The sequence below is a fragment of the Lipomyces oligophaga genome (genome assembly GCF_038497815.1).
Source record: "Lipomyces oligophaga strain CBS 7107 unplaced genomic scaffold V1516scaffold_4, whole genome shotgun sequence".
Taxonomy (NCBI): domain Eukaryota; kingdom Fungi; phylum Ascomycota; class Lipomycetes; order Lipomycetales; family Lipomycetaceae; genus Lipomyces; species [Lipomyces] oligophaga.
In genome coordinates, this window is record NW_027117788.1 from 580,262 (window position 1) to 595,021 (window position 14,760).

The following is a 14,760-nucleotide window of genomic DNA, read 5'->3' on the forward strand; positions in this document are numbered from 1 at the left end:
CAATTTCCAAATGTAATCTCAAGCGCTCGAGCCCAAGGCAAAATCCAAAAAATTAAACGCATCCTATTATATTTCGATTATCATCTACCAATCGGCCGTATTCCAGTAACAATCTAAAAAAGTAAAGCATCATATCATCTTTCCTTATCGCGGTCGTCATCCATTTCGCAGACTGCTCAGCCATGAATCTTCCCGATACGTCGTTTTCCAACAGAAACTGTAGTGTCTCAAATCCTTCCTTCAAGTCTAGCGACAACGGCACATAATGGACCCAAGGCACCAAGCGTTCGTCATGCCATTCCCGGAATAGTGTTTGTTTGATGACCAACGATTTACTTTTCAGAAAGGGGTATAATCGCGTCGAAAACGAGTTTCCGTCCATGTCAAGAAGAAATTTATATTTCCATGTTTCTTGGAAGTTCACTCGTTGGGCAGGCGGCCCGAAATATGCACGTTGCTGATCACAATCTGTTTCATCACATTGAGTGAAATCGGAGAACCGGGTATCGATATGGTCTTTGAATTTCAACTTTGAAAATGATCCTTCAACAAAAACAGAATCGCGCATATGATGCTCACGCTCGTGGGCTTGCTGTTGACCAATTTCCTCAAAATGTGTATTGTCTTGTTGCTTGGAAACCGCCTTTGATCGATCGATTTCAGGCATGCTTTCTTCTTCGACGCCCGGCGAAATGGCGGTTCCGGTTGGCACCTGGCCAGAATTACCTCCCATATCGTCCGGTGCATCTAGCGGAGTTACTAAAGTTCCCAGATCCTCTAATTCGACATGCTCCGCATCGTTCTCAACGGGGACCTGGCTCGTGTGCTCTCTTGTTGTTGTTTTCCCGTCAGCCAGCTCTTCCAGTTCTTGGTCGATATTGTTAGTTGCTTGCTCATCTGCTTGGTGGCTTTGCTGTATGTGGTCAATTGGTCGGTGATCTACTTGAGGGTGATCCTCCTGCGAAATTGACTCCGTCTCCTTTGAATTGGTTTCTCTGATATTCTCATCGACACTCCTGCTCGGCCCAGCATCTTCTTTAACCCCTTGTGCATTGATCTCAGCCTGACCAGAAACCTACAAGGTCAGAACAACTGTACAAACTTCAACTGTATCTGCGTACCTGTCTCTTCAACAACCGAGGCGGAGGAGTCACACTATCGTCTGCCACTTGACTAACCCTATCAAGCTCCGAAATATCAACGAGCATCGTACAGTTCTCGCCCATAGCTGTAAAGTATTTGATGGTCCGTTGCCGATGTCCTAATCTCCATGATCCATCGCGAGATCGCAATCCGGTAGAAGAACCCCGCCAATAGAGTACCGGCAATTTTTCTGTCCATCGGATATCTTTGGTCTGATTATATGGAACTCTCTCAGCAAAATATGACGGTGAAGGAAATATAATATCACTAAAAGTTGACAACTTGCTCTGCGAGAAAATAGGTACGAGATCAGTAATGATATTGAATGTTTCCGGACGGACAAAAATTCCGTGCTGGTGCTGATAATCGGACGAAAGACAAACATCTGTGCCTGAAGTTGTGTTTTTCAAAAATCCTATTGAAATTGCATAGTTGTTGAATGCGTCAGTTTTTTTCCCTAGCTTTGAAGGCGAATTCAGCGGACATGAAAGGCGTGCGTGATTCCACGATGATTGGTGCGCGAAAGAATCAAACACAGTTTTATACATTGTTTGCTTGATATCAACCTGGTCAATCTCACTGTCCGGTAAAGATGAAAATTTGTTGACCGTTCCCGAGACGGGCTCAGATTGCTGTAAAATAGCATTCATGTCTGCCGTTGAGATCACGACTCGCGGCGAGTCCAGCATGTTAAAAGCAAGATCCATATCTGGAAGAAACTCAACAAACTCTGTAATCATGTTCTCGATAGCTGTTTGAAACCATTGTCCATTAATAGACCCTGTACGATTTGCAATAATACCACCACGAATATGAATACCGAACAGATGACTGTCCGGGTTACTAAGTGCGTCTCGAACTTGAGCTCGGATAATTGCGGGTTCCATGCCCCAGAAGGGTCTTAGATTACTATAAATTGTATTATAATCGTCGAAAATCACGGATTGCTTTTCCGTAGCTAGTGCATACCATTTATCAAAATTTGGCGGCGGATTAATTCCGTATCTTCTACGATATTCTTTCACCGCTTCTGGATATGTAGAAGTTTGGCGAGATTTCATTTCAGTGAACTTCTCGTAATTCGTCTCCATCAAATATGAAATCGGATGAATCGTTGCATTCCAGCCTTCTCGTGCTCCTGTCACAGTTGCGACAGTCAATCGCTGAGAGTTTCCAGAGCTTCGAGGAGTCAAACCGACGATGATGCCATATACTAGTAATACGGAACCAATAATGACAATAATTAGCTTATTCGCACGTATCCGCAGATACTTCACATGCCGATCGCCAATAGTAGGAGGCAATAAAGTGGTCGCGATAGCCATATAGGCAATACACATGGCTGCAACTTTCCAGGCCTTATGGGATGATAGCGTAGTGCTTAAATATCCAATTAGATCAATAAATGAAGCATTCACGGGTGACATTTGCTGAATCAGAATCATGATAATTATGTTTTTCACCGCCGAGAAAATCGACCATGTGAAAATTGCGTACGCTAATCCATCAGAAGTGCCGAGTTCTGTCCAGCCAGACTTGCCATCAAGCAGGAGCGACATTAGAAACAGTCCTAAACAAGTGTAACCTGAGATTTCGCGTAGAACTTTGCGAGTGAGAGGAATCGAGATATCAGAGATTGATAGGTACGTAGCAGCAAACACGCTGGAACACATGCCAAAAACCAGTTGAGAAGCACCGGGATAACTCGGTGCAAGAGCTAGAAAAGAGGTAAATGTGATGAAGATTAATGTAGTAGTATCGAGATGGTGCGTTATATAGTACGGATCGAAGTGTTTGTCAGGAGACACACGTCCGTGGCCATGGCTAGTTGGGGATGAATTCGATTGCTGGCTCATGTATTCAAATCTTAAAACGTGAACAAGAAATGGAATAAGAATCTTGGATAATCAGTCAACTAATAGTGTCACCTATAGAGAGCGTACGTACTGACGACAAACCGCCTCCGCGTTCGCCCAGCAAACTAGCGCAGGCGGTGCTGAGTACCATGCAAGTCGAGCAAACGACGACATCGATCCGACGATAAGTCAAAAGATGAGCATCTGGCCGAATGAAAACCCGATCAATCGGTATAAAAGTCGCGAGGAAGAAGGTGGCCCATGAAAAGGTAGCTGAAAATAGATATCGCGAGTAAGGCACGACAAAGGATGAAATCACGGCCAAAAGAGATGCCACGAGCGTAAGAAACGACGCTGACCGAGTCAACGTCGCAAAAAGCGCCATTCGAGCTGCGTTTCGGAAAATCAGTACAATCCAGATAACTACAAAAAATCAAGGTCGGCACAACGTTGCACGGGCGGTCTCCACAAGACTGGGAGCAGCCAGAGGCGCGTCAACAAAATGTCAAACAGATCCTCATACGCGTCTACTAGGTCGAATATAAACGAAGGCTATCCATAGACTGCTGACAGTTTTATGCTAATTTACAAATAATCATCAATAAAAACACCGTCCCATAGAATATCGAAAATGATAAACAAAATAAAAATCCTGCAAAATCCTTCTATCTCTCTAGCCTTCAGCTGCTGCTTGCATCGTCGACAATGGGCGCCAGACTGTACTTGGGAATACCAACGTCCAATACTAAACTCACATCTTTCAAATCTTGTTTAGAAAGGTCTTCTAAAAATGGGATCAAATCCAGTAACTCGTTGTCATGGGTATCCGAAAACCAGCTCGATATTGGAACAGCATGTTGTGGATGGAAAATATACGAAGCCGGGGAGTTGTCTAGAATAATGACCTCCTCAAGCGGTCTTCCAAGCTGCGACAGATCTTTGACGTAATTTCCTTGATGGTTATAACAACTTTCTCGAAAAAGTCGATGATGCACCACCTTGTGAATATCAAGCTGGTCAAGTAGAGGGTCGCCGTATTTGCTCACTGAGGCCGTGAATACAACTATCTCATACATCAAGCCTACCTGACGCATGAATTCATCAACTCCCGGCCGCTTGATCACATACACGTTATGATATTGGCCTTCTATTTCGACTGGAATGACAAAATCAGCCTGCGGAAGATACTTGAAGCTGCTATGAACCAAGGTCTCGTCCAAGTCGAGCACCAAACATTTTCGTCCTTGTAAAGCCTGTGCGATCGGTGCCAGCAGTCCAATCGGTGGCGGTGAGTCGTCGTCAGGAATAGCAGGACCAATTTCCGTCAACTGATCAGGTTGCAGTGCATGATATATTTCAACACGACCTCTAGCAATAATACTTTGTTCTTCATGCAAACCCTGGGTTGTTGTGCGGTAAAGACTATTGGTAGAGTTTCGACGACTGCTACTCGCCGATGATACTTTCGAATTGGACCGGCCACGTTGTGGAGATTCGGCAACATTATTCGTAGCGTGATTAAGTTGAGTCACTTCCTGATTTTGATTAGCCTTGCTCTCCAGCGACTTTCCAGCAGTCGATGGCCGCAGCGAACTATCCCTCGAATCCTTAAGCGAAATATTAGATACCTTGCGCGTTAATTGTGAGCCACTGCTTTCGTCCGGTCGCTGTCTACTCTGATGAGCAGAAGAAGGTGGAGCAACATGGTTTTCTGAAAAACTATCATCTTTGGTGCCTGTAGTAGGGGTATCTGTATTGTTATCGTCTTCATCTTCTTGAATGCGCTGTTTTTCCTCGATTTCATCTTCTTGTTGTCCGACGTCTTCTGTAGTAGACGAGTCCATTCGCCGCCCATTATATATTCTATTTCCAGATTGCGATGCGTGCGCACCGGATGCAGACGAATTGTGCGCAATAAGCGATCCAGAGTCGGTATATGGATCGCTTGTGGGCGAAACTGTGTCCCCGCAACAACACGCAGAGCCAAATAAACGGGACAAAAATCCATCTGAGGTTTGAGCTGGCGGCGATGGGGGAACTGATTTACGTGTTATTGGTCGTGCATGAATTGTTGGTCCAGCCGATGATGCGGAGTAGGATTCTATATTTGATGAACGGTTAACGCAATGCAAAGCGAAGCAAGGAGCAAATATAACGTACGCGAAGCAGGGCCTTTTTCGTTCGATGCTGGCATGTCGGTACTTATTGTTCAGTAAGGATAAGTGGAAACAAACTGTAAATCCGTCCAGTTCAAACCAATAGAATCTGGAGCAAGAACAATAGCCCGAATAAACTAACTGGGTGGGACCTCTGAAGAGGCAACCGCTAATAACAAGACAAATCAGAGGGAATCGCGTTACGCCCAAACACGGAACGCAAGAGGAGGACACAGACGAGACACACGCACCAAAGCAAAGAATTTACTTTAAATTGACTTGCTATAATTCTCTCTGAAATTGCCAATCTTGCATCCAATTGCTACTCCTTACACAACTCCAAAGTGTCTCCACAATCTTCATGCTATCTCTTAACCATCTATGAGCCCGAGGGACAGCCAGTCAGTCATCATCCTAGTCACGTGAACTGGCTGCTTGTGGAACTAGATCAACAAACTTGTCGTTATTACTCGATGGAATTATTAGTTATTAGTTATTCCATATAGCGATCCAAGATGTAGCACAACCGGCAAAAACTGAGACCGAGGACTTTGGTGTCAGCTGAATAACTCTGGTCGCCTTTGTTAAGGTTCGGCTGGGGTTAGAATCAGTAACGTTGTCGAGCGAACCACAGTTGCCATGTTCTCCCCACCCCCAGGAGTACACTGTAGCGGAAGACTGATTCCAAACAAGCGTATGCTCGCTTCCAATGGCCATGCATTGCACAGACGGTGCGTCATGAGGTACAAGCTGGGAATGAGAATTGTTTCCCCATGACATCATCTTTCCAGTTGGAAGCAAGATATGGAGAGAACTCCATCCGCTTTGAAAATCTGTCCAAGAATGTAAAGACTCGATTCTAGGAATTAGTAATATTCCATTTCTATCATTTTTGGAAGTAAACAATATTTTCACATTTCCTTCAAAATCAATGAGAGCTGTGAATTCTCGTCCGCATACTGCTTTGACAGGATGAAACCCTTTCAGATCTATCTGAACCGGATTCCATAGTAATTTCTGTGCTTCTGCATGGAGGCCTAACTGACCTTTCCGACTCACTCCCCATCCCCACAGTTCTCCGTTATCTAGTAGAACAACAGTGTGTGCCAGCCCTGAGACGATCTGGCGGATTGATCTTCCTCGGCGAGGGAACCCGCGTACCAACTCAATCAGTCCAGTCTTTATATTTTCTCCAAGACCTAGTTCACCGCGAGAACCAATACCTGAACAATATAGTCTATCCCGTCCGTCTCTGTCTGTTGCTACCACAGCTGAAAATTCCCAGCCTGCTGAAATCAGCCTTGGTACACCACCAGCAAACACTGTTGGATGAATCCGTATAAACCGTTCAATTTTGGGTTTGTTTGTAATAAAACATTGTCCATGTCGATTATCTCCACAGGCATATAGATCATTGTTCACCAGAAGTAAAGTGTGGTTGCCATTCGATCTAATTTGCAGATTACTTGGTTCCAGCCTAGTTATCTGATACGGCAAATCGACCAATGTCGGCACATCTAAGTCCCTGTTATGGTTCTGGCCCAGTTGATAATGACCATTTGATCCAAAAGAATATAACTGCATAGACTTTTTGGTTTTGGATTTATTGTCTATCGAAGTCTTGTCTGGAAGAGGGAATATAAGTGCTGAAGTAAATCTCCCAAATTCAAGTATATATGCGTTCTAAATTCAGAGGAGATTTGGTAGGAATTTTACCTAATTGCAATGGATCCGAATCAAAATGGTATTTTAGTTCGATTAATCTTACAATACTGTATCTAATATTTAGTTCCGCGGATTCAAGGCGGTGCTTCGCTAATCTTGGCCTGGCAAATAAAAGGTAAGCCATGACATTAGGGCTTATGAGCCGACTCCATCAAAACAAACTAACTATGTACAGACAAGCCTGTTCTTGTTATCGGTGGAGGTTCAGTTGCCTCATCGAGAGTTGAGAATCTTTTAGCTGCCGATGCTGAAATCACAGTGATCGCTCCAACTCTATCCTCTACACTACAATGTCGCTTAGATCGCGGTGAAATCAGTTACATCAGCCGAAAATGCGATCTTTCCATTGACCTTGGATCACCACGTCCATCTATGGTTCTCGTCGCAATCGACGACCCCATAGCCTCATCGGAAATATATAAAGCTTGTCACGACCTACATATTCCGGTCAACGTTGCGGATGTTCCACCTGAATGCGACTTTTACTTTGGAAGTATGTACCGCGATGGCCCGCTACAAATCATGGTTTCTACGAATGGCAACGGCCCAAAGATGGCTAGTCTTGTGCGAAAAAGAATCGAGAATGAGCTGGCAAACGATCCATTTGGCATTGCAATTGAGAAACTTGGTGCTCTACGAGCTCAAGTTCGCCTGAAGTTACCAGGTAGTGAGAAGTCAGCCATAAGAGCGAGAATGCGCTGGTATGTTCAGTTTGATGGTGACCTCAAAGGACATGACTAATCTTCAAGGGTATCGTTATTATCTGAAAAATGGACCATTTCTCAGTTGGCTGCGCTAGACGACAACATTATTTCATACCTAGTGTCACATCTTGACTCTGATCCGCCGACATACGAAGCCGCCGTGCGATCATGTAATTAAATACATTTATACATTATAGAGCAAAACAACATCACTAAAATATCAGCATCCACTCCTTTCACCTCATAAGTCGCGCACTACGACAAATTTCTACGTAACCAAGTAAACATCAATTTCCAAAGCGGTCTGGTGCGACAATCGGCGCAACTAGTGTCCACGTATAAAGCGCAAAACAAATCCAGGCGGATACGATCTTAACCCAGGTATAGAAATACGTGCGTCCCACAGGAACGAACCCGTTATCATCGGCTTCTTTGTCCACTTGCATCGTCAACAGAGTTGCAGTCCATTGTGTAGCCAACATGAAGATGAAATGAAAAATCGCGTAATTGTATTCGGTATCGGATTCACCATTTTCGCTGTCGTCATCGTCTTCATCCAGCTCATATAGAGCTGATTGTGGAAGCGAACCACTATCCACTGCTGCACGAATAGCGTCAATCCGCATAGACTGTCTTGTAGGTTGATCTGTGACGGTCTGGTTTACCGGGGAATAACTGTAAGAGTCTTCATCACGGCTCGAGCTTCGCGTCGCGGCTCGGATAGTTGTATATGCAATAGCGAGAAACGTGAAAATAGCGCCAATAATAACCGACGCAGTTCTAGTCCCCCGAGATCGAATGAGTGGATTGCAAAGACGATCGTCTGGTTCTCCTGCAACTGCAGTCATGGTCAAGTAGCTGCAATAGACTGATACGATAGCGGATTGTGCTAGTCCTGCCTGTGGATTATACTCTTGAACTGTGGAATTAATCGACACAGCAGAGACAACCAGAGTTAAAATCAAGTTGACTGTAATCACAGCCTGATTCATCGAACAGCCATCTTTGGCGAAAAAGACATACATTATAATAGTCAAGATCAGACTACCAACATACATGCCGAGAGTCGAGCCAACAAGAATGAACCGCCAAAGTGGAGAATCATATGTCTCAATTTTATTCAAACAAATTTCGGCCCATGAGTGTGCAAAATCAACAAGCAGAATCAATCCGTAAAGAATGAATACAAATGCGCCGATGACAGCTATATGATTTCCCCAGAAGACAAAAAATTGATCTGGAATCAAAAACGCAACTACAATTAATAATAACCATGCAAAAATTTTCGGTCCCCAGTATCTAAAACATCAGTCTATTAATTAAGTACAAAGCTGTAAAGATACATACCCATTCTGGATATCTGCTCGTTTGTTTCGAACAGAACGAACTCCAATGAGCATGCTGCCTAATATCAGATGAAAAATCATCAGTGCGAAATTAATTCGATGTACCTAAAATCAATTTAGATTAAAACAACATTCATTTCAGCCTTGAAAACTTACAGCTGCAAATCCTGTACATGCCGAACCAAAACATTGGAGATCAACTTGACCATATGTCAGCTTCTTTATCCGCTCTATGGCCCAATTTGAAAGCATTATCCATGACAGCTATATCAGAAATCAGCAACTTCTTCCATCCTCGACAAAAAAAGTCCATTATTTACCACTGAATTTGCAATAAATATTAATGCGTACGCAATCCGAGTTGACAAGCTCGACGAGCACGTTTTACAGGCAGTGCACAGTGTCGAACAAGCTGTGGCCCCAAAACAGGATAAGACGTACATGCCCACATTCATCGTCACTGGCAACGCAAGTGCCGGAAGTGAAAGAAGAGCCCCCATTTCTAATAATCTTATAAGATTGAATAAAGGTTAGATAAAGATAGTATTCGCGGATTAAGCTATATTGAAGATTCCATGCTCTGTCTTTGGTTATATCTAGACCTCATGGGACTTTGTCATTTGCTCTGTCCTGTCATGTGATAATAGCTCGAATCACATGATATCACAGGCATATCTCGAAGTTATTGATCTAGTAGAAATTTGGATTCGAAAATATAACTGTGATGAATTGCGGATAGTGTATCTTAAGCATAAGCGACATATTCAGATGGAACTTCAAAATTCAAATTAATTTGTCAGCAGAAGAGTAAAAAACTAACAGGTCACGAGGCGAGTGCAAATTCTAGCAGAAATGTCGACATTTGTGGGAAATGCACCGAGCATGATGGGATTATCTAGTTCAATGGCCATTGATATCGATGATGACCTTCCATTGATGTCACAAGCTCTGCCGAAATCAACTGGTCTTGAGACTCCGGCTTCTTCTTTATCACGGTCAGAATCTTCAATTAAGTCGACACCGCCGTTAAAATCTGCAGCGAATACCTACCTAACTGCAGAAGAGATTTTGGCTCATATTGCGACGTTGGATGAGCTTCATGCGCAATTACAGTCGCTTAGATTATGTACACCTAGGTTATTAAGATCACTGGTACCAGAAAACATGGTTAAGTCAGGTACGAGAAATGTTTTTTACATTACTGAACAATTTTTCTAATCAGACCAGGAGGGGAGATTTTTGAGAACTTCAATCGTACATCGACAGACATACTCTCTGACATTGAAACGTTTTCGAAAGGAATGCGTTCGGCAGGGCCGATATTTGCTACTGCAGAAAAATTGCGAGCCACATTCAAAGACGAAGTGAAACGGGTGGTATGGGTCTCCGAATCGATGATCGATCGGACGATTCAAGTGCAAGAACTTGAACCTGAGCCCGAACCTGAGCTCAAGCTTGAGCCGGTAGCCGAGTCTGAGATATTGAAAGCAGAACAAGAACAAGAGGTTGAAATTAAAACCGAAAAGTCATCTACAGACGAGATTAAATCCACAGACGTGCCAGAAATAACAGAGATAGCAGAAAATATTGAACTTCTCGCGGATACCGGCGAACCGAAGAACACAGATGACCAATTAGATCTTGATATGAAGGATGATCCCGATCTCGCTGGCGACAGCGATAGCTTATTTAATGCCGATCCAGATATGACGATTGATTTCCCCGAGAGAGAAGATGATGGAGCGGAATCTACTTCGTTTTTAGATCAAATTGAGGGTCTTGATGATTTCCATTTACCGGACGATCTGGCGATTCCCGATTCATCGACTACGAATCCTGGTGTCGTATCCGTAGGAGACATCAACCTGGGTGACGACACACTTACAGACGACATTTTAATATTGCCGGAAATGGATCAATTGGACCAAGATACTTCCATCACCATGGACGATGATCTCGAACTATTCGGATCTTAATTGTTATCCTAGGGTTTGATCTAAGTAATCTATTTCATCCTTTTTATTAAATAACAGTAACTCAAGTAAAATAACTATATTACGATACCAAAAGAACACAGACGGATTTAACTAATATACAAGCGCCAAACGGAAAATAATTCATAAGCATCCCATAACACCAGACTAAGATCGACGAGCTCCCAAGTAATCACGTTCAATCATTCCCAGGCGGTTTTCAAACCGTGCAATTCTTTCCTCTTGCTCGCGTACTCGCTCCTCAAGTGTACGAATGTAGCTCCATGGGTTTTCATCGAGTGCTGAATGATGATGGCCCGCAGCAGCAGCGGCAGCAGCTGCGGCCGCAGCCTGAGCCTGGAGAAAAGGCTGAGTTTGTAAGAACGCGTTGGCACTTTGAGCTGAATTTGAGGTCTGCATTAAACCAAAATTAGAATATACGGAAGCCGACTGAGGGCTTTGACCGGGGCCTCCTGTAAGTTGCTGATGAGTCTGTGGAGATACACCTGGAGGACCATGAGCACCAGGTGGAGGTTGCTGCGACTGCTGAGATGCATAGGCATGTGGAAGAGGAGAGAGCATACGCGGAGATTCGGTCACTGCTGGTGAGTATGTCTGCTGACCATAAAGGACTTTTTGAGCAGTCACTTGCTGATGCTGCTGCTGGGCTGAGTGTGCGGATGAGCCATCTTGAGTACGTATTGAAGGCAATTGTTGCGGTTTATGTTGGTGAAAATCTGTCTGAAGATGTGAAGGTGTTGCTCTTAACCCCGAGCCGGTGCCATTGCTACCACCTGCGCGCGCTTCTTCGTCGCCGTCTACATCGTCATCTTCTGAATTGTCGCCATCGGCACGTCCCGCACAACCATTGGCGCCTTTACCATGACGGGCTAGAGCGTCACCACGAGCGAACTTGCGTCCGCACTTCCCACACACGTAGGGTTTCTCTCCTGTATGGAGCTTCGAGTGCCGTTTGAGATCATGAAGACGCCTGAACTTGGAGCTACAGGTCGCGCAGGTGAATGGCTTTTCGTGGGAGTGCGTGAGCAAATGTGATTTTAAATTGTGATGACGCGTGAACGACTGCGAACAATGCGGACAAGTGTGTTTTGACGCGGAAGAAGGTGTTCCTGTTAATGACGACGGCTGAGTAGGAGTCACTGGAGTGCCAGTCTGCTGGGTGAGCGACTGGAGCATAGCGTATATTCGTGGATAATTCTTTCACAGAACGCAAATCCAATGTTGATTTACCAATAATAAGAACGATTCTTTGAGAAAATTGCAGACTGATTTCCTTTGCTGAACCGGTGCGAGACAAGACGATATTTTTCTGCCTAAAATCATCAAAACATCCGGACAAGTAGAAGTGACTTGGATGGAAAGGCGGTGCTTTGTGGCTGAGTCAGCACCGCCTCCATCTGGAACTCTGGCAATGCTGTGGCAAAGTCGATTGCGCCATCGCCTGTGGCGACTCTCATTCCGATCACATGATTTTGACGTAAGGTCACGTGAAATACTGGGGGAGGTTGTTTGGGCAACAGAACAACAAAACGCGTCCGTTTCAACTTCAGCTGGCGATCTACGCTTGTGGACTAGATAGCACCTCAGGTTTGCTCTGCCTACTAATGGCGAGTCATCAGCTTTCTCCACGGCGTAATAGCACGCTGTCGGCAAATCAGATAGCGGCTTCGCCGGCCACTCCTTTCAAACGTTCGACTTCGATTTCCCGTCGGCTTTCCCATGCAGTAGGATCTTCATCCCACCAGTCGTCCCCCCATAGACGGACGACGTCTTTACTGCCCTCGAAAACTTTGAATGTCTCAAATTCGCAAGAGTCGACAGTGACAACTACATCATCGGCATCGTCTGCATCTTCGACATTGCTGCCGACTTCGTCTGCCACAGTAGTTCCTACCAAAATCACTGTATCGGTCCGTTTGAAGCCATCTGTATTTTCTCAGCAACAGCAGCAACAATCTGACACTAGTCTATCAGCTCAAAATCAGGCGTCCTGGTCCTCGACAGCTACTTCGATCACATCTCCATCGGTCGGAGCCTTTACATTTGATCACGTATTTGATGATAAAACACAGTCCCGACATGTTTATCTCTCGGCGGCTCGAAATGTTGTTACTTCTGTCGTTGATGGCTATCACGGTACAATTTTTGCTTATGGCATGACAGGCACTGGCAAAACATACTCAATGCAAGGTACGACATCCGAACCCGGAATCATTCCACAAGCGATTTCAGATATTTTCGCGCATGTTTCCCAGGCGGAAGTCGCTACTAATGTGTCCGTGTCCTATCTCGAAATTTACAATGAGCGAATAAGAGACTTACTTCATCCGTCAACTCCTTCCGATACCCTCAAATTGCAGGAGACCCCAGCAGGACTTGTTCGAGTCCGCAATTTACGTTGCGTGCGAGTTGCAACGCAGCAAGAATTAAAGGACTTGATATTGAAAGGTGACTTAAATCGAAGAACTGAAGGTACGGAATACAATGCCGTGTCGTCACGGTCACATGCAGTACTTCAAATTTTTCTGGAGCGGTCTACGGATGTATTGGGGGTTTCGACGGCTACGAGCGTTCTAAGTTTATGTGATCTGGCTGGCTCTGAACGCGCTGCTTCTGATGCTGAACGCAGGAAGGAAGGAGCTTATATCAACAGGTCATTACTTGCACTTGGTATAATAATTGCTCGGCTCTCATCTAGCTCCTCCTTGCCCTCCTCTTTATCGGCGTCGTCCGAAAAATCATCGGATGACCAGCAATATATTCCATATCGTGATAGCAAGCTTACTCGATTGTTGCAGCATTCGCTGTCGGGTGCTGCTCTAGTCTCTGTATTATGTACGGTCGACACTTACGGGTCGAGCCGGCAGGCACTAGCGGAGACGGTCAACACGCTTCGATTTGCCGCACGCGCCAAAAATGTGGCTATTACTCCTGCGCGAACAGTAGCTTCATCAAATTCTACTTCTAGTGCAGCGGCAGCGGCAGCTACAGCGGCAGCTCAAGCAATGATTGAGGAACTCCGACTTGATCTTGAACGAGAACGGGCCGAGACGGAGATTTTGAAGTTGGAACTTGCTGACGTGCGACGAGAAACTTGCGAAACGAGGCTGCGTGAACAAGCAACATTCGAGCAGGAAAAGCGTGAACTCGAGATGCAACGAGATGCAATGAAAGACAAAGTCGATCAACTCACGCGACTAATTTTAAGAAAATCTTCCTCGTCGTCGGAAAAGAGAACAGTTAGTGTTGGCGTGCCTGGACAGGGGGATATCTCAACGACCGAAAATAACAATGCTCTTCGTCGACAGTCGATGCTCCGGATGACAAGCAACTCCTACTCGCAACGACGGCAGTCCTTGCTAGCTTCTCAAACACGACTGGCATCAACCTCGGAACTGCCGATTATAGATGGTAGAAGTATAGCGCGGTCGGGGAGTGCATCTCGACAACTAGACAGCGGCTCAGGAATTGGAGCAAGTGGAGGACCTAGCAGCGAGTCAGCATGCAGCACGGCACCGTCGTCGGTGGACGGTGATGCTGAGGACATAATTTCAATAGCTTCACCAATCAGCGCAGCTAAGGACGATAGCGTTCAGGACACACAGGACGAACAGGATATAATATATTTACCAAAGATAAGAAAAGTCTAATTGTATTGCAAATGGCACTGAATAGAGTATTAATATACGGGATATTATTATTTCATGTATTATCTACCATCAAACAATCATATCTCTGCTAAAATCCATATCCAATAATAAATCACGAAACCGTATATACCAATATACAATATACGAAAGTAGGAAATGACCATCAAACGCCCCCAAATAACTAAA

General features: G+C 44.8%; 8 protein-coding genes across 8 annotated transcripts; 3 read left to right on the forward strand and 5 right to left on the reverse strand.

The window, feature by feature from the left end:
• Positions 1-52: 52 nt before the first annotated feature.
• On the reverse strand, positions 53-3,384 carry V1516DRAFT_624270 (uncharacterized protein; the record flags this gene model as incomplete). Its single annotated transcript, XM_066919653.1, has 4 exons — positions 53-631; positions 815-976; positions 1,122-3,041; positions 3,091-3,384. The coding sequence occupies 4 exons, from the start codon at positions 3,382-3,384 to the stop codon at positions 53-55; spliced, it is 2,955 nt and encodes a 984-aa protein (XP_066777337.1).
• V1516DRAFT_334649 (HAD-like domain-containing protein) lies at positions 3,366-5,418 on the reverse strand. The gene is made up of 2 exons (XM_066918911.1): positions 5,160-5,418; positions 3,366-5,100 (listed from the first exon to the last, which is right to left on the reverse strand). Exons 1-2 carry the CDS (start codon positions 5,191-5,193, stop codon positions 3,680-3,682), a joined length of 1,455 nt encoding a protein of 484 aa, XP_066777338.1. The 5' UTR covers positions 5,194-5,418; the 3' UTR covers positions 3,366-3,679.
• A 226-nt stretch (positions 5,419-5,644) lies between these two features.
• On the reverse strand, positions 5,645-6,739 carry V1516DRAFT_664263 (regulator of chromosome condensation 1/beta-lactamase-inhibitor protein II; the record flags this gene model as incomplete). The annotated part of the gene is made up of 1 exon (XM_066920580.1): positions 5,645-6,739. One exon carries the CDS (start codon positions 6,737-6,739, stop codon positions 5,645-5,647), a length of 1,095 nt encoding a protein of 364 aa, XP_066777339.1.
• Positions 6,740-6,773: 34 nt separating this feature from the next.
• On the forward strand, positions 6,774-7,821 carry V1516DRAFT_691092 (putative NAD(P)-binding-domain-containing protein). Its single transcript, XM_066923844.1, has 4 exons — positions 6,774-6,899; positions 6,945-6,995; positions 7,056-7,581; positions 7,630-7,821. Exons 1-4 carry the CDS (start codon positions 6,881-6,883, stop codon positions 7,760-7,762), a joined length of 729 nt encoding a protein of 242 aa, XP_066777340.1. The 5' UTR covers positions 6,774-6,880; the 3' UTR covers positions 7,763-7,821.
• V1516DRAFT_651023 (serine incorporator/TMS membrane protein) lies at positions 7,713-9,597 on the reverse strand. Its single transcript, XM_066920256.1, has 4 exons — positions 9,251-9,597; positions 9,087-9,194; positions 8,932-9,035; positions 7,713-8,883 (listed from the first exon to the last, which is right to left on the reverse strand). Exons 1-4 carry the CDS (start codon positions 9,428-9,430, stop codon positions 7,872-7,874), a joined length of 1,404 nt encoding a protein of 467 aa, XP_066777341.1. The 5' UTR covers positions 9,431-9,597; the 3' UTR covers positions 7,713-7,871.
• Positions 9,598-9,651: 54 nt separating this feature from the next.
• Positions 9,652-11,037, forward strand: V1516DRAFT_675033 (uncharacterized protein). Its single transcript, XM_066922181.1, has 2 exons — positions 9,652-10,107; positions 10,158-11,037. Exons 1-2 carry the CDS (start codon positions 9,783-9,785, stop codon positions 10,904-10,906), a joined length of 1,074 nt encoding a protein of 357 aa, XP_066777342.1. The 5' UTR covers positions 9,652-9,782; the 3' UTR covers positions 10,907-11,037.
• Positions 10,920-12,287, reverse strand: V1516DRAFT_675034 (uncharacterized protein). Its single transcript, XM_066922182.1, has one exon. The coding sequence runs from the start codon at positions 12,098-12,100 to the stop codon at positions 11,072-11,074; it is 1,029 nt and encodes a 342-aa protein (XP_066777343.1). The 5' UTR covers positions 12,101-12,287; the 3' UTR covers positions 10,920-11,071.
• A 194-nt stretch (positions 12,288-12,481) lies between these two features.
• V1516DRAFT_675035 (kinesin motor domain-containing protein) lies at positions 12,482-14,641 on the forward strand. Its single transcript, XM_066922183.1, has one exon. It carries the CDS (start codon positions 12,529-12,531, stop codon positions 14,572-14,574), a length of 2,046 nt encoding a protein of 681 aa, XP_066777344.1. The 5' UTR covers positions 12,482-12,528; the 3' UTR covers positions 14,575-14,641.
• The last annotated feature ends 119 nt before the right edge of the window (positions 14,642-14,760 follow it).

Excerpts from the sequence above, each read along its gene's own strand:
- V1516DRAFT_675033 (XM_066922181.1), top strand. The coding sequence starts at position 9,783 with ATGTCGACATTTGTGGGAAATGCACCGAGCATGATGGGATTATCTAGT. Across the intron at positions 10,108-10,157 it reads AGAAAACATGGTTAAGTCAG|GAGGGGAGATTTTTGAGAAC; the intron begins GTACGAGAAATG and ends TAATCAGACCAG.
- V1516DRAFT_675035 (XM_066922183.1), top strand. The coding sequence starts at position 12,529 with ATGGCGAGTCATCAGCTTTCTCCACGGCGTAATAGCACGCTGTCGGCA.
- V1516DRAFT_651023 (XM_066920256.1), bottom strand. The coding sequence starts at position 9,430 with ATGGGGGCTCTTCTTTCACTTCCGGCACTTGCGTTGCCAGTGACGATG. Across the intron at positions 9,036-9,086 it reads CATGTACAGGATTTGCAGCT|GTACATCGAATTAATTTCGC; the intron begins GTAAGTTTTCAA and ends AATTGATTTTAG. Across the intron at positions 8,884-8,931 it reads CGAGCAGATATCCAGAATGG|ATACTGGGGACCGAAAATTT; the intron begins GTATGTATCTTT and ends CTGATGTTTTAG.
- V1516DRAFT_334649 (XM_066918911.1), bottom strand. The coding sequence starts at position 5,193 with ATGCCAGCATCGAACGAAAAAGGCCCTGCTTCGC. Across the intron at positions 5,101-5,159 it reads CGAAAAAGGCCCTGCTTCGC|AATCCTACTCCGCATCATCG; the intron begins GTACGTTATATT and ends CATCAAATATAG.
- V1516DRAFT_675034 (XM_066922182.1), bottom strand. The coding sequence starts at position 12,100 with ATGCTCCAGTCGCTCACCCAGCAGACTGGCACTCCAGTGACTCCTACT.
- V1516DRAFT_691092 (XM_066923844.1), top strand. Across the intron at positions 6,996-7,055 it reads CTTGGCCTGGCAAATAAAAG|ACAAGCCTGTTCTTGTTATC; the intron begins GTAAGCCATGAC and ends AACTATGTACAG. Across the intron at positions 7,582-7,629 it reads ATAAGAGCGAGAATGCGCTG|GGTATCGTTATTATCTGAAA; the intron begins GTATGTTCAGTT and ends CTAATCTTCAAG.